Source organism: Strix uralensis, chromosome 5 (assembly GCF_047716275.1).
Source record: "Strix uralensis isolate ZFMK-TIS-50842 chromosome 5, bStrUra1, whole genome shotgun sequence".
NCBI lineage: Eukaryota > Metazoa > Chordata > Aves > Strigiformes > Strigidae > Strix > Strix uralensis.
In genome coordinates, this window is record NC_133976.1 from 48,195,996 (window position 1) to 48,220,704 (window position 24,709).

The 24,709-nt window shown below is 36.8% G+C and overlaps 1 protein-coding gene across 2 annotated transcripts in view; it reads right to left on the reverse strand.

The window, feature by feature from the left end:
• Positions 1–24,709, reverse strand: part of MGAT4C (MGAT4 family member C) — a 495,008-nt gene that overhangs the window by 17,857 nt on the left and 452,442 nt on the right. The window contains exon 5 of one of the 2 annotated variants that reach the window (XM_074869407.1): positions 14,791–14,918. The exons of the other annotated variant lie outside the window; for it this stretch is intronic. Coding sequence (XP_074725508.1) covers positions 14,791–14,802 — 12 coding nt within the window. The 5' untranslated portion in view covers positions 14,803–14,918. The remainder of the gene's footprint in view (positions 1–14,790; positions 14,919–24,709) is intronic. 2 annotated transcript variants of the gene reach the window in all.

The window sequence follows — 24,709 nt, forward strand, 5'->3', positions numbered from 1 at the left end:
AGGGGTTAATAGCTGCTGTTGCAAGTATCATCACTGCTTCTGCCTCTGAGTTGATGCTAGATTAGAGACATTGTAAATAAATGCTTCATAGAAAGGAAGTAGACCAGGTACCCTAGCAGCTTTCAATTGCCATGATGATGATTTCAACCTTAATCATCAGATTTCTCATAGACTTCAGAAAAGTGGGTCTAGGCAGAGTGAAAAGAGGCCTCCGATGAATAGCTACATGTTGAGCTAACAGCCATTTCAGATCCATGAAGGTGAGTAGCATGGAATCTCTGTGAGCCCATGGACTTATCTAAAGATGATTTCAGTGACAAGGACCACGCTACCCTCTATCTTTGTGACCTGTCAAGTAAAACTAGTTCCATTTGGGTAGGGAGCATCTCTCCAAAGCCTGCATATTCTGCATGCATCTCTCTGTGGAAATGTCTGCTATCCAGTGAGCAGCTGGAGCATCATTTCATTAAACTGATGCACCATTATTCAAAGGGATAGTAGGGAAGGAGAAGGGATTGCTACCTCCATCTTGTAGCAGATTTGTTTCCAATTTTTTTTAGGAGATGCTTATTTCATTTTGCTTCCAGCTTCAAGTTACCTGCTTACTAACATTGTTTGGTGTTATCTGTAATAATTTTGTAACCTAAGCAAAACACTTTCCCCCACACCTTTTTTTCAAAAAAAGAAACCCTAAAGAAAAAACATCAACAAAATGGCTGAATGATATGGCCAACCTGTCAGGTGTGGTAAATAGATTTTCTTATATTTAGCATATGACAAGCATAATGATCAATAAAGACTTAAATGACCTTTTCCACTATTCTGTACGTCACTTATTATAAATAAACTCAAGTCATGGCAATAAAATATTATTTGCTGTCAAGGTTTCTAATGGCAAAAAATGTTTTTTTAATTTTCTATTTTTCCCAAAAAATAGTTAAATAAACACAGTTTGGTAGTAGGGAATGAATAAATCTTAAAAAATCATATTTGATGATTTTCTCTTGAGTGTTTTAAGGCAAACTTCTGACCCACCTTTCATCTGAAGAAACTGTAAAATATTGCTTCAGATTACTGGCAGAAGGCTTTCATTTTTTGTGTCTTAAATCATATCAAGATCATAAAGATATGGCTAATAAGTAAAACAATCATTTCAGTTGTACACAATACATGGACAGGAAGGAACTTTCCTCAATATGGTCAAGATTAAGTTCAGTAAGTCTGAGTGTGCTCTTTCATCATCTGTTTTTCTCATTTTTACAATACCAGTAACTACAGTATAGTTTGGGAAGGAAAGGGAATTTGGGAGTTTGGGGGAAAAAAGTACAGTAAAAGAGCCCCTCACTAAAAAATTTACATTCCTTTGCAAGTAAATTTCAAACAAGACCAATTACTAATTTAAACTTTTAGTCGGTCCTATGTACTAGGAGTAGAGAGAAGTATTTTTACTGAGAAAAGAAACAAACAAAATATCCACAATATCTTAAATAAAATAAAAATGTAAATTATAGATATAATATGTCCATGGCAGGTTAAAAAATAATTTGATATTTTGTTCTACATTTTATATCAATTCCTAGCTTTGCCCCCTTGTAGGTACACTAGCTCTCTTATTTTTAAATAGCTCCTGGAATCCAGAAATTAGTTTTATAGTGAATCTTATGTGATGGCCTGCATACCACTTTTCTCAGATTGATTCCTTTAGAGCACCTACCTTGCAATGTTATTCTGAATCACCTTTTGTAGAGGCTTCTTTCACCCAGTGATACTGTAGAGAGCTCAGGGAAACTACCAGTCTAACTCAGCAATGATATGAAACACTACTGTAAATGCTCCTAAAATCTCCAGTACCCTATGGTTTTCTAATGAATTATGATATAAATAGATTTAGTGACTCTTAATGACAAGGGAGATGGAATATTTTCAAACAATGCTCCCAGGAATGACTACAACAGAGGAACACATAATAATGTTATTGACTGAGGCATGAAGTTCTAGTTCCTGAGATGATACTTTCAGTCCACTCCTCCATTACTGAGTTTTGGGATATATGTCTATTGTATGTATGCCTCATTGTCTGAGAACTCATTGGAGTTGTTTTTCATTGTCTTCTTAGAGTGACATTCACTTGACCAAACACAGACACCTATGATGTGAATGTCTGAGCTAGTCACACTTAGGCCTCGTTTACAGCCAATGCAGAAAAACAAGTATTTGTACACTGTGACTCATCTCACTAAAAAGTCACTGTCTAAAATACATCAGATGAATTGTGCCCTAAAAATGCCCATTTCTCTTCACTCGCTACAAAAACAGCCTGAGATGGCTGACTTAAAGATACCAAGAGGGAGGAATTCCATTCACATTTTCCCTTAGTAATTTCTTTGTCTCTTTTGCTGCCTTTTTAGGTACAGCACATAAACAATAAGCCACTGTCTCTAGCTCTAAAGTGTGGACCTACAGCATGGACCTACACCTTTCCTGAGAACAGAAATGTCCTAATTCTGACAATAACACAAGGTCAGATCCTAGATCGTCCCCACCATGACACTATGGCTGGCACATCTTGCCTGCAGTAGACTGCTGCAAGTTATCCCCCATTAAAAAACTCGAGTTTGTCTATCCCAAGACAGTTCCCTTTATGCATCTCACATGACAGTTCTCTAACTCTAGTTATCAGTCTCTGCTGCTTCCCCCTGGCTTTATCCAGAACACAGTTTTGCTGCTAGTTTCCACTCAATAGATTCATCACAGTACAACACACAGAGGACAGACTATTACCTGCATGCCCCACAGTAGGATCCTAATAGCTTTACTGCAGGATATTTGAAAGTTGAAAGAGATACCTATTAAAGGGCTTAACTGCCACAGTGGACTCATGCCCTCAAGTTGTGTTAATGGGGGAAGTAATCTATGGTCTGTCTGTATGTTTGACTCACCCACAGTACCTGGCAAGATCAGAAACTCAGTTCATACAATGCATTCAAAAGAAGCATCTGATTTTAGGTGGAATAAATTCTCTGTATGACAGGACATTAAGGCAGAGATCTGTTTCATTTCAATGCAGTAACTAAACCGACATTCTGATTTTGCCAGGTACTGTGGGTGAGAGAGAGATGCATACAGACCCTTCAAACTAAAGGTGGGGCATCTATTGTATACATCATTCACTCTAATTCTCTTAACTCCTCAAAGTAATATGGTACCTTTTGTGTAGCCTTTGGTATTCACCAAAGATCTTGGAAAACTGATGTTTTTGACCATGACCTTGAATCTCAGCTTCTTTTTCCAGAAGAAGCTTCAAGGTCTTACACTAGTGTAAGACATCAGGTACCCCAACACTATGTGTGCCTGTATTGTCCACTGTATGGTGATGTGTTTTGGCTCAAAGTTTTGTGTTTTTTTTCCCACCGAGGATGAAATGCCAGTTTTAGATTTACAAGTCCTTTCTTGGAGTTAGGGAAGTTTTGGGTTCATTCTTGCTAGATTCTGGAATAAATTTTGGATAGTTCATACTGTTAAAGCTAGATGCCAGCTAACTCGAAAGAAACAATGCTTAAACAGGGCATTGGTGTGATCTCAGATTTTCTCAGACCCCATCAAGCATTCTGAGGACTAGTTTTACTTTTACTAAAGTAATAATATCTGTATTGAAGGTACTGATATAGCAATCTGATATCATCTTCCTGACCTAAATCTAAATAATTAAACTCCATTGGAAACTTTATATAAACACTCAAGGTGTATGTGCATGTTAGCTGGTCAAAATAGTTTCTGTAAAGTTTATTAAGATCTTACTGGCCTTCAGAAGTGAGAATTGTCTGATTTCATTCCATCCTTTTCAGTGTTAGACTATTTATACTAGATTTTGAACTTTTTCTGTAGTCAGCAAGTAGTTATAGAAACTTCCAGAGGGCAACATACCTTTCCAAAGTATTTAAAACAAGATTAATTCAGTTATTTCCACTAATGAGAGAGAGAGCACGAGAACAAGAGCAAGAACTTCAGTTTTTACACAGCTAAAATGAGGTGACATGAATATTATCTACTTCAGTACTTGCCAACTACACCTACAGGACCAGTAATGACTTCACCAGACAGGTGAAAAAAGAATGTGCCATAGGCTTCCAATTGCTGGAGAACTCCAAGCTTAACAACCAGTTTGGTAAATACATGCAAAAAAGTATCTGCAAGATATGTAGAAAAAGGAGGAGTTAACATTATTTCCTGGCTCTCTGGAACTACAAAATTCTAAGCCAAACTAATGAAAAAATGTTACTGAATATGAATAAAATGAATTCAGAAATGCTAATTTTTCTTACTTGCACACCTGCTTAGCAAGTTGCATCTAAGCAAATTCACAAACCCACTAACTCCTTAGACATAGTTTTTCACCTCCTGTGTTAGGACTGTTATATCTTTTCAAAGTTCTATCTATGTCACAGTAGTATATGTGGAAAAATGAAGCCCCAAATGTAGAATATAACTGCAGGAAAATGGTTTCATTTATTGATTTCTTGAGTGAATCTCTATGACAATAAAGAGATTGAATGAAGCATTACCTTACAGAAGCACCTGTTTAGGCCACTGATATGTTTGAGCCTTTGCAGAAATAAGACCTTTTTTTTTTTTTTTTTTTTTTTTTTTTTAAAATGGATTGGAGTCTACCCAATAAAGGAAAGAAAACCACAAGAAAGTGCAAAGAAAATTGAGGTCCTTATAAACTCTTTTTCTAGTAGATCTTAGTTCCTTACTGTTAACCATGTACATCAAAGGAGAAACTTGGCATCTGTACTACTCCTGAGATGCACGAAATCCCAGGAAAGAACAAATGAATTGTGTTATCCACCATGCCCAAAAATTATGGGATAACTTAATCGTTTTACTGGGCCTCCAAGGTTCAGCTGAATATTTACCTTCATGGAATATCACTGAAGGGACTAAATCAGCCTATTTCATTTTTTTCTGGACTATATACACAGCAGTGAGTGAAAATATGAGAAGGACGAAATATTCTTTGATTTGAACATGCTATATGGATTTCATTAAATTCCAAAGAGGTCAAAGGAATTTGGAGAATTTGGATTTACACCAAAAAATTCCAATCCAAAATTAAAAAAAAGAAACACCCTATCAATCTTACTAAAGAAAATATGATAATAACGTGGGGTAAGGTGAAAATGCTTATGTTAGAGATTCTTTTGTTTTAGATGAAGTAAGCTGTCCAATTGATTTCAATGAGCTTAAAATCAAGTACTTAAAGGTTCTTTCCTTTTTTTTTTTTTTTTTTTTCCAATTTGAGGCTAATAACAAGCAGATCATAGTTAAACAGAGGCCAATAGGAAAAAAGTTATAGTATGACAGGTGGTATGAATTCCATCTTTCTAATGTTAGAAGAGCAGAACATGTATCACACAACAGACTTTCACATAATTAACCTCATAAGCATTTGAAAATGGAAAAAAAAAAGGAATGCTTATTCACATACATGAGAACTTACTTTAAACATATTTTTGTTTTTAATCAAGTGTTTTCATTTTTCAAAAAAATGGTGGTCAATCAAGAATTCTTAGAGTCCTTCAAGAACTTATCTCAAACCTGAATATTAGAAGAAAAAAAGATATATCTGGTCCTCCTTATTATTAAATATTTTGAATAGATAAGATTATTTTTAAAGGAGTAAAACCAACCAGAATTTCTCTGGTATCTATATACTACATTTGTAGATATCACATTCATAAAACAATGTTTGCTGGGTTTTCATTTGTCGGCTTCAGAGTACAAGGGTGAAAAGAACAAGTGACAAATATTTGTGATAAAATGATCTATTGTGGACCTCAGTCAGTTGCTCTACAGGAAGTATTTCCCGAACCTCAGAAAAGACCAAGTATGTGAAATCACTTTGTTGATTCTTTCCTCAAATCTTCAATTCTACACAAAGCAGAAAGTGACCCACTGTGTTAAATCCATAAGTCAGTTCACTCCAACCGCACACAGAACATACTCTATTAATCTGGACCTTAAATATGGTGGAAGATGCAAAGCTTGGAAAAGTACTGTGTTGTACAAGTATACAGATACTTATTTTGCAGAAACACTATATGATGCAGTGATGTTTCAGAGTTCCAAATAATTTTAGAATTCCAAATAATTAAGGTCTATTTCACAGAATTACAGAAGGGTTGAGGTTGGAAGGCACCTCTGGAGGTCATCTGGTCTAACCCTCCTGCTCAAGCAGGGCCACATAGAGCCAGTGGCTCAGGAACCTGTTGTGCTAGGTTGACCTTGGCTGACTGCCAGGTGCCTACCAAGCTACTCTGTCACTCCTCCTCCTCAAATGCACAGGGGACAAAATATGACCAAAATGATCATGCGTCAAGATAAGGACAGGGAACTCACTTAACAATTACTGTCACAGGCAAAACAGACTGAGCCTGGGGAAATTAATTTAATGTATTGCCAGTCAAATCAGAATAGGATAATGAGAAATAAGAACAAATCTAAAAAACACCATCCCCCTACCCCTCCCTTCTTCCCAGGCTCAACTTCACTCCTGACTTCTCTACCTCCTTCCTCTGAGTGGTGCAGGAGGATGAGGAATGGGGGTTGCAGTAATTTCATAATGCTTTGCCTCTGCTACTCCTTCTTCCCTTGCCCCAGTGAGGGGTCCCACCCATGTGATATAGTCCTTCATAAACTTCTCCAACATGGGTCCTTCCCACAGGCTGCAGTTCTTCAAGAATTGCTCCATCATGGGTCCCTTCCATGATCTCTTCAAGAATGGACTGTTTCATGGGTCCCCCACGGGGCCACAAGTCCTGCCAGAAAACCTGCTCCAGCATGGTATCTTCTTCACAGGCCGCAGTTCCTGCCAGGAACCTTCTCCAGCATGGGCTGTCCATGAGGTCACAGCTTCCTTCAAGGCACATCCATCTCCTCTGGTGTGCAGTTCTTCATGGGCTGCAGGCAGATCTCTGCTCCACTGTAGACCTCCATGGGCTGCAGGTGGACAACCAGTGTCACCATTGTCTTCACTACAGGCTGCAGGGGAATCTCCAGGAGATGCCTAGAGCACCTCCTCCCCCTCCTTCTTCACTGACCCTGATGTCTGCAGAGTTGTCTCTATCACATATTCACACTTCTCTCTCTCAGCTGTTGTTGCAGAGCATTTTTTACCTCTACTTAAATATGCTATCACAGAGGCACTACCAACATTGCTCAGCTTTGACCAGTGGCGGGTCTGTCTTGGACCTGTCTGGAACTGGCTCTGTCTGACATGGGGAAGCTCCTGGTGTCTTCTCACAGAAGCTACCCCTGCAGACTGGTTGATGTTTGAAGGGACCTCCGGAAGTCATCTGGTCCAACCTCCCTGTTCAAGTAGAGTCACTTGGAGCTGGGAGCCCAGGAGTGCATCCAGGCAGCTTTTGAATATCTCCAAGGAGGAAGACTCCACAACTGCTCTGGGCAGCCTGTGCCAGTCCTCAGCCACCCTCACAGTAAAAAAATGTTTCCTGATATTCACAGGGAACCTCCTGTGTTTCAGTTTGTGCCCATTGCCTCTGGTCCTGCCACTGGGCACCACTGAAAAGAGCCTGACTCTGTCTTCTTTGCACCCTCCCTTCAGGTATTCGTATACACTGATAAGATTCCCCTTGAGCCTCCTCTTCTCCAGATTCTTCCTGAATGGTCCCATCTTTCTCAGCCTTTCCTCATACAAGAGATGCTCCAGTCCCTTAATCATCCTTGTGGCCCTTTGTTGGACTCTCTTGAGTATGCCCATGTCTCTCCTTTACTGGGGAGCCTGGAATTGGACACAGTACTCCAGGTGTGGCCTCATCAGCGCTGAGTAGAGGAGAAGTATCACCACCCTTGACTTGCTGGCAATGCTTTGCCTAATGCTGCCAGATTGGGGAAAGAGCTGAACAACATTTTCATAGTAATCTTCTAACAAAAGGTTCTGATGTGAGTGAATAGAGCATTTGCAGAAAATGCACGTTATTACACTAAGAAATTGATAAGTTTTAGTTACTGTACTAGTTACCTGGCTGTTAATATATGTCAGGATGGATGGATGTCATTGTCTGACCTCCAGATTGTCAAAGAAAGTGGCACAGTATGATTTTTTTTTTTTTTTTAAAGTGTGTTAGGATGAAAAAAACCCATACCTGTGCAGTAGGAAGAATTTGTTTCCGTTTTTGGTTTAAGTTTGAATCTTACATCTTAAGTATCATACAAAAACTAGTAGTCAGCAGTAAGAAAACTGTTGAGGATGTGATCCAAAATGTTTCCAGCAGCACATGACAAGTTGTCATTTTACCTGAAAAGTATTTTCCAGAACATGAATTTTTCCATTGTTTCTATTCTATTATATTTCAAGCTGTGGATTCTGGGACTTGTTTGAAGATCACCGAATCTTCAGTTGACTTCTGTATCTCTCATTTAGGACCACAGTATTGTAACGGTTAACATCCATTTAGTGTGTAGAATGTAATATAGAATTTTTTGCTACATCAGTAAGGCATTTTATAAAAACTACTGTATAGTAGTTGGAAATGGCAGAGAATAATAATATTAAGGTGTAGGGAAATTAAAAAGGGTTCTTTTTATTTGTTAAAAATAATTTAGGTATTGAGCTAAAAAACATGAGCTATATTACATTAAAGTTACTGATTTACCAACACTTCTTTATGGCCCTAAGAATATCAGCCTAGCAAAATAATGAAAGTCAGTGCTCTTTTTCTTATGTTATTCTAGGACCAAAGATACATGTAAAAATTAGTACAAATTTAGAAGAGTTTTTCCAAAGGTTTTCCTAATGTAATTCTGCATGCTGAACTTATCATTCTCATCAGTAAAACACAAGAGCTTGTATTGTTTGTTGCTAGGATTTCAAATTGCTGACAAATTCTCCTGATGAGTGTCTTTAGCTCGTAAATCAGCAAAGGTCTGATGAACATGCCAGGGACCTCAGCACACCTTCTTCAATAAAAACGTGAGCTGTGTTCTGATGAAACCTAATTCTTTTGGAAACTAACTGTAAAATGACTCTGTGACAGTAATTCTGTATCATCCTCTGTATATCTGCCACTAGGAAAAGGAAAGCTTAAAGCAATGTAGCCAGTTCATCTCTCTTTTCCCTGTAGAGGTGTAGTGGTGTTCAGGCAGGTGAAAATGTATTAAAAAGGTTTTAACCCTTCTATTACTTACTGACCAATGTAACTGTCTTCTTTATCAGAGGGCAGAGTTCAGTTCACACCCTACACTTAGACTGAGACTGAATCCTAGCCCTTTGACACATTATGTCAGTTTAAACTTGTCACTTTCTCTTCCAGGACATATTATCTTTTCTATGTATAGAATAACATTTTATGTCACTTGACTTTAGTTGTTTTATTTAAACTGCTGATTTAGGCTCCCTATACAGTCAATGCGTACTGACTAACAGTTCCCAAAGGTGATTCATTTAAATTCCCTTGATAGCATTTGAAAAGAGGAATGAATGCTCCTTCAAAGTGTCTTCCTCTTTATTTACTGACTATAGAAATAGCCTACGTAATTAGTTTAGCCTAGAACCCTAAGTTTTATATAGTTAAAGATAGCTGGAATAAACACTGGTCTGCTGCCATTACTACCACCCAATAGTCTATCAGTAGATAGTACAGTCAGTTGTATTTCCTAAAATGTTCTTAAAACTTTTCTAATATCAAAAGCCTATCTGAAAGTCTTAACTGTGGCAAAAAAGCAGTGTGGAAAAAACCCAAAACATCAAAACATAAAAACCCCACAATCAACAGAAAAAACCCTAAAATCCTAGAAGATGCGTGAACAAAACCCAACTAAGCAGAAATGTATTCAATATCCCAGTGCACAAAGTAAACAGTTACTCAATAATTGCAGGAGGAAACACACATGTGGGCACACAATACTATCAGGCTTCCAAAAGCTGTGCTTGTGCCAGGCAGGACACAGCATGGTAAGAGGTGGTGGTCTGAGCCATGATGTTTGTAGAGTTTCAGAAGAACCACCACTAATGCATGACTGAAAACTTACTTAGAAGCGAGCTGTGTGAGAATACACAATTTTTAATTGGAGCTCTAGGGGCCATGGACACATCTTCATCAAGCGCAGACACAATCTTGGAAAAGAAAGTATTCACAGTATTGTTGATGATCAATATTTTTGAAATGTAAATATTTCACAATCAAACTGCGACTGGCTCTTGTGTGTGTGGATGAGGGAAATGGGACTAACTATAGCTGCAAATGCAGTCAAGCAAGCACACTGTGACTCAGTGATTTGATTATTAGAAATATGTGACTCAAGCATGTAACTGTAGTAAATTAGAGTAAAATGTCTGAATTCCCTGCAACTGGAAAATCAATCTGATATTTGGCTTCTTCCATTCTAAGTTTCCAGTTGTCAATTTTATATAAATTCTTAATGTCGAGAATAAGTAAGGGGAGAAAAGCCACAAAATTCTGGTTTTATTAGTTGTCACTCTGATGAAAGCAGATATGATACTGAGAGGGACTTATATATTAGAACCTTCTTAGAAATCTTTGCTGACAAAATTTTTGCATGGTTGTGGTTGGGGTATTTTCAATTTTTTGGCATAGAATTTTGGAGATAGACAATTCAAGAAGAGATTTGAGATGACAAGGAAGATGCTATGATTGCTTCCTGCTCTTCCGATGACTTCCAGAGCATGAAACCAAAAGCCACAGTGCAGCTATAGTTTCAGGTGCCATCAGCTCACAGTATGACACAGTATCTCGTTCAGCTTGTGTGTAGCTTTTTTAAAATTTGAGTTTCAGAGGAGAGGTAGAGGAGTTTCCACTACTTTTATACCATGTAATGTTTGAGGTCTAACGACCATTGAAATTCTCATATAAAAACACCATTTTCTGTGTCACTTTGTAATATGTCTGGACTGTAGTTAGATATCAGCCTAGGTTTCCAATATTCTTTTGACCTCTGATTGTACAAATCCTGTAACGCCAATATGATATAACCTTGTGACATAAATAAGTGAAATGATAACTTTCTGGGATTCCCTTTAACTATGTTAATACATTATTTCAAAGTGCTACTTGAAAAGTTAGACAGTTTGTTGCCTAAAGGCAGTATATTCTGGCAAGTTTCTGTGCAGTAAACAGACTAGTTATTTTTCATTAGCATATCTACAAAACCAAAGATGATTAGAAATAAATTCCAGGTTATACATTATCTGCATTTTAGGTGATTTTTTTTTTTTTTTTCCCCATGAATATTTTAGGTTCTGTAGCTCAGTAGCACATAGTGCTTTTTTATCGCTTGTTGTTTCTGTTAAACTACATAAAAATGTAGTTTGTGTTTCTATACTGGCTTACAGTGTGCAATGACTTATAAAGAAGTGCAGAAATGTAAATTATTTAAATAGTTAGATCCTTCCATTTTGTTTTGATCCAATGCCTGTTTCCACACTCGATTTTTTTCGTTGTGGGAGAGAGTCCAAGTACAGAACATGTATCAACAGGCACAATAGTGAGACTCATTGGTAAAATATGATTGAATTCAGCATGATAAGTTATTCTTTAAATGCCATTGTGCATTTTTATTGCCTAGTTAAGCAGCAAAATGAATGTGTCATTGGTTATGGATGTAAATATATCTCTGCATGCTTTAGCTAGTATGTCAGGAAGGAAAATACTAGCTTCTTCTTCGAATCTATGATTTTTCACATAGGAAAAAAACATATAAACCCAGATTGTCTAGTTGTGACTATTTAAAGGAACTTTCAGCAGTAGTGCTTTGTAAACCAAAGGAAAAATTATTCAAAGACAACGCTCACAGGATGCATCCTTGTATGCATGTAAAATGATGTGTAATAAATTAAACCTATTCTACTCAGGATGGTCATATCTAAGACTATAGAGTTGTATACAACTGTGGAGGGATCATGGACCACATAGAGCTGTATAAAATATTAGGGGGATCCTATAGTATTTAAAAGGACTAGATATTAGAAAAGTATCTTTTTTCTATCCACAAAATCTGTATGGAAGAATATCTTCCATATCCATTAAATATAGCACATATTCAACATTGCTTCAAAAAATTCCTTTCTATCTAATAACACCTTTCCTGGAAACTAATGGTTAACTAACATAAAGCTTAGCCTGCAAAATGAGATTTTAAGAACTGGAGTACACTGAAAGAGAAGGAACTACTAGCAATGCTGTTGCAAATATGAAGGTCTAAGCAAATGTAAGGAAACCATAAAAATCTCTTTTGCTCAATCTGCTTACAATCAAAAAGCCAAGCTACTGGACGTGAAAGTGATCTGCCTTTAGTGAAGCCATGTTGACTGTCACCAACCACCTCCTTATTTTCCATGTGCCCTAAAATACTTTCCAGGAGGATCTGCTCCTGATCTTGCCAGGCACAGAAGTGAGACTGACTGGCCTGTAGTTCTCCAGGTCTTCCTTTTTTTCCTTTTTAAAAATGGGGGTTATGTTCCCCCTTTTCCAGTCAGCTGGAACTTCACTGGACAGCCACAGCTTCTCAAATGGGATGCACAGAGGCTCAGCCACTTCATCCGCCAGGACCCGTGGATACATCTCATCAGGTCACATGGACCTGTGGACCTTTAGATGGTCTCGAACCTGATGTCCTCCTACAGTGGATGGTTCTTCATTCTCCCAGTCCCTGCCTTCTGCATCTTGGGTGGTGTGGCTGGAGCACTTCCCGGTGAAGACTGAGACAAAAAGGTCATTGAGTACCTCAGCCTTCTCCATATCCTGAGTAACCAGGTCTCCTTCCCTAGTCTTCCTTTTTTCACTGACGTACCTATAGAAGCTTTTCTTGTTGCCCTTGACATCCCTAGCCAGATTTAATTCTATCAGGGCTTTTGCCTTCCTAACCTGATCCCTGGCTGCTCAGAAAATTTCTCCATATTCCTCTCAGCCTATCTGTCCTTGCTTCCACCCTCTGTAGGCTTCCTTTTTATGTTTGAACTTGTCCAGGAACTCCTTGTCCATCCATGCAGGCCTCCTGACATTCTTACCTGACTTCCTCTTTGTTGGGATGCATTGTTCCCGCACCTGGAGGATGTGATCCTTGAATATTAACCATTCTTCCTGGGCCCCTCTTCCCTCCAGGGCTTTATCCCATGCTATTCTCTATGAAGCGGATCCCTGAGGAGGCCAAAATCTGCTCTCCTGAAATCCAGGGTAGTGAGCTTGCTGTGATCCCTCCTCACTGCCCTAAGGGTCTTGAAATCCACCATTTCGTGGTCACTGCAGCCAAGGCTGCCCTTGAGTTTGACATTCCCCACCAACCCCTCCTTGTTGCTGAGAACAAGGTCCAGCACAGCACCTCTCCTCATTGGCTCCTCTATCACTTGGAGAAGGAAGTTATCATCAGTGCATTCCAGGAACCTCCTGAGTTGCCTGTGCCCTGTTGTAATATTATCTTATGCCCCTGTAATATTATCCTATTACATTGTGTATAGTAGTATCTTGCATATTATTAGGATAATAAACAGATTTTATGATAGAGATAAAATGTCTGCTCAGGCAGATGTTCCCACCTGGAGATGTCCAAGATCTTTCTGAAGCTTAATCAGTTCACCTAAGTAAATTTCTTTATGATATTCGTTCCTTAACAATGTTATTTTTAATGTTCTTGACTTTTTTTTCTGTTCATTTTCTTTTTAATATTCATTCTGTACTGGCATAATCATATTTGAATGCATTTTATATTGTTGTTGCACACAAATTTGCTATCATCTTTATTGCATTATTCTTTATTTGCTCATTCTATGGCGTAATTAAATTAATACATAAAATTATTGCCTCTATTGACATAAAAACTTAATCTCTTTATATCGGTTCCTTTGATTCTCATGATTTCATAGCTAATGTTTGGAGATCAGTGCATCACATCAGTAAGTACATTTTCAGGGATGTTATTTGCAAGCTTCTTTTGAACAGGCAGCACTATAGCCCCTTTGCTGGTCTGTTAGCAGTGATATTTGCATTACATCTGAATACAAGCATAATATTAATTTGTAAGAGACCTTTTCCTGATGCAGAAAAGCAGTCAGACTTCTAGCTATATGCTATATGGCATGAGGGGTGGAACTAGATGATCTTTAAGGTCCCCTCCAACCCCAAACATTCTATGATTCTATAATTCCATGATAATACTTTTCCAAATAGCTCATTATGTTAAAACTATGTTAGCTACTTTTAAAAATTTTAGGAAAAAACGCTATTCATTCTGAAATATTCTACCAAAAGCAGTATGGTTAAAATTCATATTCCTAAAGTATTTGCTGACAAGATGTTTTAGTTAGAGCAGCAACAAGCTATTCAGCTGTATTTGGATATAGCACTAGTTTAATTCACACTTCTTTGCTAAATAAACCCACAAGAGCAGTCTGTGAAATTAAATACGGGACACCTATGTTTTTGCTTAGTATCAGCTTGTATTTTAACATTTTACACTGCTGAATATAAATATCCAAAGGAAAGGTGTAAACTAATCTGGAAGGAAGGGGCTGATTCATGACAAGACAGTTCCAATTTTAAGCAGGTGTAGAAGCAACAAATAAATTGCTTCCTGGGTATTGCTGTGAAAATAATTTGCAATGAATAATTTATCTAACACATTTAGTTTATTTTTAGATTTTTTTTTTTGCTTGGAGAAGAGACATAATAAATTATTAATTCAGCTATTTTAAATACTTGTAATGACTTTTATTTCCAGTCTTTGACTTGATTAAAATTGTTCCCTGGAAATACTTACCATTTTTTTCATGTTTGTTGTAAGTTCTCAGACATGTCATAAAGTGTTTCTCTGTCCAGTTGATAGGCATCAAAACATTTCTTCCTTCAGTTTGAATTCTAAAATTCATATTTTGCATAGTGATGGATCTGTTAAATTTAGTCAAAAGAATATTCATATAAAACAACATAGAAAAGTGTAAATCTGACTGAAGCAAATATATATAAAAAGTGGAGTTGTATGAACATTTGCAGTAATCTTCATACAGTTCTTATCAGTCCTGAACACATTGTTAAAGATAGAAAATAGAACTTGGAAATAGGATTTGGAAAAATAGGTTTGGGAAAAATTTTCTGCCATATTGCAAGATGAGGCTTTTGTTTGAATCTTTCTGTACTGTGTTTTTCAGCATTACAGTTTCAACCTTTCATTGCTGAAAGTGAATACTTTTTTTGTTGTTGTTGTTAATTCTAAAAGTGCAACCCAATGGATAACTTTCTTCTCAAAAGAGAAGCTGGAGGGGACTCTGATTTCAGCTGCTTCTTACTGACACCAAACTAAAACCATATTTTCTCTTGCTGAGAAGGAAACTGGAAGGCAGATGTCCCACTGTGACCCATAATTTTGTTAATGATGATCTCCATGTTAAAGCTGACCACTGTTTTTTAGCCAAATTTCTAAATAGCCTAAACAATTTATTTAAATGGAAAAAATATGCATTGAAAATGCACATCATAAACCTCTCAATACTGAGACTCTCAGAAGTAGGTCAGTGTTGTTTCCCAACGGGACTCCCTCTCTTCAGAAGTTCATCTGTAGGTTTTTCCAAGTGTTTGTATGAGGGTAAGAAAAAAATAGGTGAACACACATACACAAGGTAATGATTAATTAATTCAGCAGAGATCTTGATAAAAGATCAGGTCAACCAGCAGACCATTTAGGCTGACTTTTAGCATTTAGTCTCTGCCATGTAGTTGATTACTATTACAAATTACATTATTATATTTGCTTAAGGGGATACAAGAGAAAAAAAGAAATTGTCCATAGTGTTCTTTGCTCCAGAAGACTACATTTATCAAACAGTTTCCACTTCTTTATTACTTTATAAAACAGATAATTTTTTTTCTCAGGTGTTTCACCTGACCTGTCTATTCTGCAGGCTTAGAAAACTTCACAAAATCATATATTGGCTTGTAAGCCTTCTATTTGTACTGTACTTTGTTTATATATGGCTCCATATTTTTATAGAATACAATGACAAAAGTTACTATCTAAGAAATGCAGATTAACAAATGGGAACATTGTGGCAAGTGAAGAGAAAATCTGCAGGTATCATGTGAGCTCAGTTTTCAGTTTCATGAAGTTCTATTGTATATATAAGGAACAATTATGTCTCTCTTTACAAAAAGAGTTCTACATTTCTAAAAGGAATCACCTTTGAGGTTGAATGAAAAGCAGAACATCTTTATGACAGTACATGATTTTAGCCAAGAAAAATGAGTCATGTGAGTTATTTTTCTATCATACTAGAAGTGATATTTTAATTCAGAATTATTAGAATTATAATAAGCTTTACCCTGCTCTGTCATCTGACAGTGTAGCTCAAAATTTTGATAGCTGTGAATCAGGGTCTTGATCTTATTATTTCAAAGGCAAGATCTAGAGCACAAAGCAGAAGATAAAAAATAAAGGAAGGAAAAACATAAAATAGGTTGAAGATGGAGAGAAGCAGAAAATGTACTTTGATTAATTGAAAGGTTAATTACTGAAAGACTTCCTCCATGCAGCAGACTGGTAATTAGAAAGTCTGAATGAAGTGTGATTTCATTTAACACTTTGCAAAAAGCCAACATGACATAGTAAACTACTTGATTCTTCTTGTGTTTGTGAAACATATAACTTGGTATTTCATTTTACTTGAGAGTAAAAGAAAGCTCCTTTTCCTTTTTCTTTTTAATAGACAAAAAATAAGATAAAAAAATGAGAGATTGGTAGGGATGAGACCAATTAGACACCATGGCTTAGTGTTCTCACTCACCACTGCCACCTTAGCTCTGATCAGTGAGGCACACTGGGCACAGCACAGAACTGTGCTGTGCAGTAGGATTTCTGGTCACCTCAAGAGGAATCTTATGGTGTCTTTTACAAAGTATCAAGTGTCCTTGAAACTTGCATTTCTTTTCCAACATTTTGAGAAAAGTGTTGTTATAAGAATGGAAAGCAAAATGTTAAAAATGTTTCACAAGACTGGGATTTCCAGTAGAGCATCAGAATGTCCTGCTGATGTCTCACCAGAAACTCCTCACTCCTTCTGACTCCTGGAAATACTCTCAGCAAGCCAGCATCAGCACATGAGGGAAGCTACTGACAAAAAGAAAAATGTGTGGGGCCCAGAAATCACGTCAACTTTGGAACCTCCTGGGTGTACCTCAGGGACTGGAGGACTGTCAAATTGCTGATTTCCAAGGAGCTATAGAAATGAATAGAAAGGAGACAATATTGGATAATGAATTTGAGGGAGTCTGGGACTGGAAGATCATGAGATTCAAGTCCTCCCTGTTGGTAGAAGTATAAATTTAACAAGGAGTTTTGACGGGAAATGTTTCTTATAGGATAATAAAGAAGACAGACTAGAATTACCAATGTAGTACCACCTCCCACACTTTGAGACATGAAGGCAGTACCCTGAAGCCAGCTGACAGTAACATCAACAGAAACAGCAGTGCTTTGAACTGTTTGGAAAGAATTAATCCCGTGGTTTTAGTCACATAAGCATTAGTCGTGTAATCTAAGCTACTTACATAGGTACTCATTATAAAGTAATGAAAGTCAAGCTAATATAGCTATTTAAGAATGATACTTTGACTAGGCAAACTGTTTCTCTCCATTTATCCCACTTTTGTAAGACTAAAGTTCGGTGAGACGACTCCTGTCTTTAGACACTCTGTAACTTTTGAGGGGTCTAGACAAGCAGAATCATTTTCTCCAAATTTTATTTTAAGCAGGTTGATAAAATCCCATCACAGTATTAAAGAACAGAACATGGAAATAACAAATGCATGGCAAGCAGCATGATTCAAATATGAGGAAAAAATTCGAAATCCTCCTAGTGCTATACAATTAATTTATCAATGATGTAAAAATCTACATTGTCACAGAAAATAGAGACAGTTTATTGTCCTTCATGGACTTTTAGCATGACCTGTTCATATGTAATTCCTTTTATTCTTCATTGCAGTCAGGATACCCATTCCTATGCATGTTGCTCTCGTCATTAAAACCTACCCTGCACAGGTTAACATTAATTTGAAAACAACGGCTGTCTCTTCAACCCAAGAGTTGCTTCTAATTCACTAACACAAGTTAACAGCAGCTAACTAACAAAGACATAAATCAAGAAGTTTGAGGTAGTCCAACAAGGAAGATAAAAGAAAATATCCCTCAACCAAAGAAAAGGTTCACTCAGTCCCCCAGGGACAGAACCTTTGATACAATTCAGTTTAACATAAGTAAGCCCCAAACACATAGGAGAAAAAAAAAAAAAAAAAAAGTATTGGAAAGGAAGAGGGCATGATCGCTTCCCATTCCCCTTCAATCCCCAAATAACAGGGACTAATCGAAAACTAGAAGTCCTTTAACACCTTTCCAGCAGCACACATTGTAACCACCATGGATACTAGCCGGTTAAATATCTTTTCCCTGTCATGGCACAAGATTACAAATGAAGCTATCATTTTCTTTCTCTATTCTTCTATCCATTATTCTAGCTCCATATGAGGAACAGAATTCTGCAGAATAGTGTGATAGCAGGAGAAATAAAAGGAAATGGCATACTGGCAAACAGCTCTGCTTTTGAACAACAAAACTGTGCTGCAAAATTTATAAAGCTGTTAAATAAACTTGGATCATTAAATAAAAAATTCAGGCCCTTTATCTGGTATGAAAAAACACATATATTTTAATCTGAACAGACAGAATATTTTTTACAGCATATCATTTCTGATGGAGATCATACAAAAGAAATAGGTTAGATTGAGAATGCACTGCCAACAAGATAAACCTACAGTCACAGACACATCTAATTCCCCAAGCTTTCACCATTAATATTTTATGTCCCTCACTGATCCCCCCAGTCTTGAAGAAAAATGTATCTTTCATTTAAGCAGGCACGTCACAGTAATAGAATTCATCTGTATCAAAAAGGAGGTAAGATGCAAACTACAATAGAGATGTCACAGCAAAGTATTGAGTTTGCTCACTATTACCTGAAACACTGATCCCTGCATGGAGTGTTGAACAGCAGAAATAGCACTAGCATACACAAGTATGATGGCATTCCCATTAAGAGAAAAAATGATGAATGTTATTTGTAGGAGTTTTTTAAATCTCTACCTAAACACTTCATTTTATACAGTCATTCCATAAAGTAACATCCATTTCCTTTGCTGCAGATTCCTGTAGGATGTGGCTATTATTTCAAGTTTAACCTATCAACATTTTTGATTTATCAGCATTAGAGAGAATATAAAAGGGAAATTATTCTTTTTCTACATTCACTGATGAATCTCAATAATGCATCAAGGAGCATTCACTAGGGTAAAGACACTTGAGAAGACCATGCAGTTTAAATAGTTTTGTTGGTGAGTCTGCTTGCATTAGTGATATGTGAAAACATAAGAACAGAAGCACTGTGCTGTGCTCTGTAGTAATTCTATCAGTTACACTGAGGTATAGTGGGAATAATGTATTTGCCTATGGCAAAGAGGAAGCAATGAATTTACGTAGAAAAAAAATACAGGTATATCAGTTATAACTCTATTAACACATGACCATGAATCACCTTTTGATGGTAATATAGTGATATATGAGATTTAAATACTGCCTGAAAAATCTCTAGATCAAGTTCCTTGTTTGTCCCATCTAGGCTGTGCTGTTTCATTCAGGTCACAAGGACACAACTATGTAATTTGCAGACAGCCCAGAGCAAGCAGTGGTGCAACTCCTTATCAGACCAAAATAAGCCATGAAAATAGACAGACTGAAGTTTGTGATATACCTCTCTCTAATCTATCACCTACATATGAGGATTGATCAGCTTTCTCATCATCCTTTTTTAGCACAGTATGTTGATGTGTTATGAAGCAGTTCCTGGAAATCAAGAAGTCTAAAGGCTGTAATTCTGAAGGATGCTTATCCTGATGTACAACCCTTGTGATGGCAGCTGACTCTTTTTACCTTTTCTATTTTATTGAGCCACGGCATTATCACAGAAGTGCTGGTTTGGAGGAGTCTATTGAGTTCATGTAGGTCAATTCCTACTCAGAATGGTCTGTGGCTTTGTCTAGCCAAGGCTTGAAAATCTCCAAGGGCATTCCACAACCTTTCTGGGTAGCCCGTTCCAGTGCTGCACTGCCCTTCTTTCCCAAGTATCTAATCTGAAATTCTCAGGCTGTAATCTCTGACATTAGCAGAGAATGAAACCTACCATTATGTTACCTAACATTAAATATGAAAAAATAAAAAAGAAATAAAACCACTTACAACATTTCATTTGTGCCATCAGATGCAGGAACTGAAAACTTCAGTGCAAAGTCATCTCACGACAGACATGAAAACTCTCCTAGCAGAATGCCTTACCATTTGAAGGACCAAGCCAGAAACTGAAAGACAGGAAGTGAAAATACACTTTTCTAATCCCATCAACTTTATTAGAGTGACTGTGGGAATTGCTAACAGTTTAGTCCAATGGGAAAGATTCTCTATTATCTGTAATACAATTAAGATGCAAATAATATTCACTCATCTATATTTTAGAAACTAATAATTCTCAGTATTACCAATGTTCGAGTAAAACCACATCCTCATATCACATCCTCAAAAGCAGTTAAAAAGTCACATCTGGGAAGAAATAAGAAGTGGGAAGGAGAAGACAGAAGGAAGGTGAATCACAGTCTGAAGTGTGTTATCTCTTTCCAATGACTAGACTGAAATCTCAGAAAAAGTAGGCTTCTAAATTAGATGCCTTATTTAAATAAATAAAGCTAGCTGAAAATCTTACTGTGAACCTCTAACAAATCAGTAATGGTTTAATCAAAAGTAAATCAGACAACCCTAATTCTGAAAGCATTATTAAACAACTATATAAAGGAGAGAGTGCTACAGTAAGTGGCACATTATGAATATGAGAGCATATTTCTTATTGTCCTAGAAGCTGTTCTACCAACTGTAGAGGAAAATGGTGTAATAAGTGCAAAGTGGAGAATAGGAGGGGAGGGGAGGGGAGGGGAGGGGAGGGGAGGGGAGGGGAGGGGAGGGGAGGGGAGGGGAAGGGAAGGGAGAGATTGGGGTTGGGATTTGGTTCAGGAGCCAACAGGTTTTGCTACAGCTGTGGAAAGGGCCCAGTATCTTTGACAAACTATTAAACTCTTAATCTGGGAATATTTTACCAGTTATAGTTTCCTACTCATTAATACCACTATAATTATGCTGGTAAAATGAAACAAGAAATTTTTCCTATGCTGAAATGAGGAATGATAAACATAAAATTAATAGTGTTATAACTTTCCTTGTTGGCGTGAACTCAGCATAGGGATCCAGTATGAACAGAAATGATTCAGCCTGTCATTTGCCATAAAATCCTTAGTGATGCTACCTGTTAAATACAAAATTTGAGTAGACAGATAGATTGCTTCTGTGATTCGTCTGCATATTAAAGTACCCTTTGGTCTTCAGAACAAAATGAAGCCTGAGTAGGTAGGCTAGAAAACCTTACAAATAGCAAAGAAAATTGCTGAAATGATAAATTCTTTTATTATTGTAGACATAAACTACCATCAATAGCATATTTGCTTAGACCGTGGGGACCTTAATATGGCTATAAAAAGAGAGCTGTTAAATTATGGATGATAATAATAATAATAATAATAATCATAATCATAATACAAAAGAGAGCATGTCAAACTGCCAGCAGAAAAAAAAAACAGAGCATAATTTGGAAATGCAGAACTCTTGTCTAATTTAGATATATCCTCAGGCTTTTCACAATGAACGCTATGAGAATTATCTCAGAGGTAAGCCTTTTAGGGAGGTAAAGACTGTTACAGTGTTGGCTAGTAACAGCCTCATCCCCAGCAGTTTATCATGAGGCTATGCATGTGCTTATGAGAAAAAAGGAAAACAAAAAAGCTGGAGAAAAAAAAGAAAGCTGCAGCAGTCTTAAATCTAGTTACTGCAAAATAATTAAAATATGTAATTTAGGACTGATATCTAACATTTATATATCATATTGCTTCCACAATATGACAGTAATACTCACCTAGGATAATTCTAGCTCCTGGCACATGTTTCAGAAATAAGTGACTTCTTACTGAGGGGTTTCTACTTGTGATAAAGGAGAAAGAACACGAATCAAGCTGACCAAAGAGTGAACTGTCCAAAGTTATACCGTCTCACTTTATTTTGGAGAAGGATGAGAGAAAGATGGCAAACTGCCACAGGTCCACTGAAATAACCTTTTTCTGCCATCTCAAGAATTGTTCTTCATTTTAAGCCTTTTTTTTCCCCAGTTTCTTTTTTCATATCAATTAACAAAGAAAAGGAAGGTAACAATGAGTGCTGTTTCTTAATTTCTCACTAGTTACAGATCAAAAGTTGTTGCTGATTGTTTCTTTGATGCATATACGCTACTGAAAAAAGTGACTGAGAATTGTACCTGGAAATTATTCTTAAATGATTTTTTGACATGGCTTAGTTTTTCATTTATTGCTTATCCATAAAATATTGTCCCCAGATTTCTTTGTAGTAAGGGCAGTATCTTATGATTGACAGGTTCTGGTGTTCTTCTAGAACTGCATTGTAAGGGAGTTCACATCAATGTTCTTTATAATCTTTATAATAATCATCAAGGAGATTTTTCTTTTTCTAGTAGTCATTGTGGATGATAGACAAGCCTGTCCCTGTGCCACATTCTGCCACTGCTTATCCCTTAATACCTTGAAACCTAACAAGAGCCTTTCACATATCACACACCTCCTTTAGACATCTGCCAGAAATGACTGCTGGCAGCTGCTCTGAAGCCCATTCATTGAACCTATATGATTTCTAGAGCAAAGCTCTGCTAGATATGAGGGACACTGTGCCAAGTCAGCCTGTCTTTGTACTACATAGTCACTGCTCTTGTTGGCTGGCATGAACCTCCAGGGTTTTCTAAGGATTTAAGGAGAGAATGTAAAGGATGGAAGGGGCTATTTGTACATAGACTCATCTCTTTTAACAATGAGAATTTCAGGGAGACATTTTCTAGAGAGAACAAAGATAGCTGTTATAGAAGTTTATAAACCTATTCCTGAAGGTGTTAATTTAATTTACCTAGTGATATCTATGAATCTAAGTCCAGGAAAACAAAATAAAGAAATAAAAATATCTATTATATAGTATATATATTTAAAAGATATATTTCTTTAAGTTTGGCAGCTGGTGTCAGTTTTCATTGTTTTTCACAGCAATAAAGATGTTTTCGTGTCTGCAATATGGGCTGTAGCATTTAAAGTTTTACCTGAATGATTTAAAGAACTAATTTAACATGAAGTCTAATTGTTCTGGACCTCAAAACTCATAACATAATTTTAAGCGATAGTCTTTTCTTGTCTGTGAATAAATAAATGCTTGCTAATGCATGCATGTTAAAGACTTGCCATTAAAATTTAGTAAGACATTAAAAGCTAAATTTGGAGTTTTTAATAACCTTAGCTGTTTCTTCTATTTTTACCCAAAGACCATTTTTAATACCTGTCAGCATTGCCCCTTTTCTCCTTTTGAATGTTATTCTGAAATTTTACAGAACCACTGTCTGTTTTTATATTACTGAAGAAGGGCAGCTTTCCTCTTAAACGGTCAGTGTCTGTTAAAGGCTGTTTGATCTTTTCAATTAACTGTACTACTCATTTGGAAAGATGAATTTCTAATTGCTACTGCATACTGCATTCAAATAGTAAAGGAGGTTTTCATATATGTGTTCATATATGTGTTCAATCAAGCCACTGCTTTTTTTTCAGTTTCAGCAGAAATGTAAACAAGGTGATATATCTATCATTCAGAAGAATGTAGCTAGGTTTCTGGAAAAAAATGCTGTTTCTCATTTATTGGTGCAGGAGAAGTGATTGCTTCCTACAGATTGACAGAATTATTTCAGTGTTAATATTGTGTAAATGTCAGAAGTGGCAGTAAGGTGAGCTCCCGGGAAGTGGGGTGTGGGTGTGGGGGGTGTTGGAAAGCCAAAAACCCTGCAAATCCAAACCCACAATCTGAACACCTGAAAATTTTCAAAGAACTAACTTTTCATAAGTTTAATAAAAATTTCAAATACTTTTTGGCTCAAATTCAATTATTAGAACTAGGTGAACAGCTATAGTGTTCTGCAGTGCCATAAAGCTACTTAAGTAAGTGACTCACATGATGACATGTTGTGCTGTGAAAAGGTCTACGTGGCCAATGAAGCCATGTAGAAAGAGGTTGGTCCAATAAAAGAATTTTTTCCTCTCACTTCCCTCATGAATGTAATGCTTTTCCCAAATTTGAAACTACTTCAAAATAGAACTGTACCAAGCAGAAATCTACAAGTACTGCAGAGTTCCAATTAGCATTTATTAAATAGCAAATGAGATGTATTATAACACCTTTTTCATACATACTATAAAAAGGCCAAAAGAACAGCCGAATCTTAGTCCACAGCAATGGAAGGCTACACATATCCAATGGATTAATATGGCATCTAACAAATTTTTCACTCTCCCAAACATCTGAACATACAGAAAGGAATGGCAGAGGGAAGGAAGAGAGAAAGGAAATTTAATGTCAATAGTGGTGAATGACAGGAACTTTTTTGGTTTTTTTATTCCACTAATGCTATGATCACTGTGACCACTAACAATGCTCCACTACA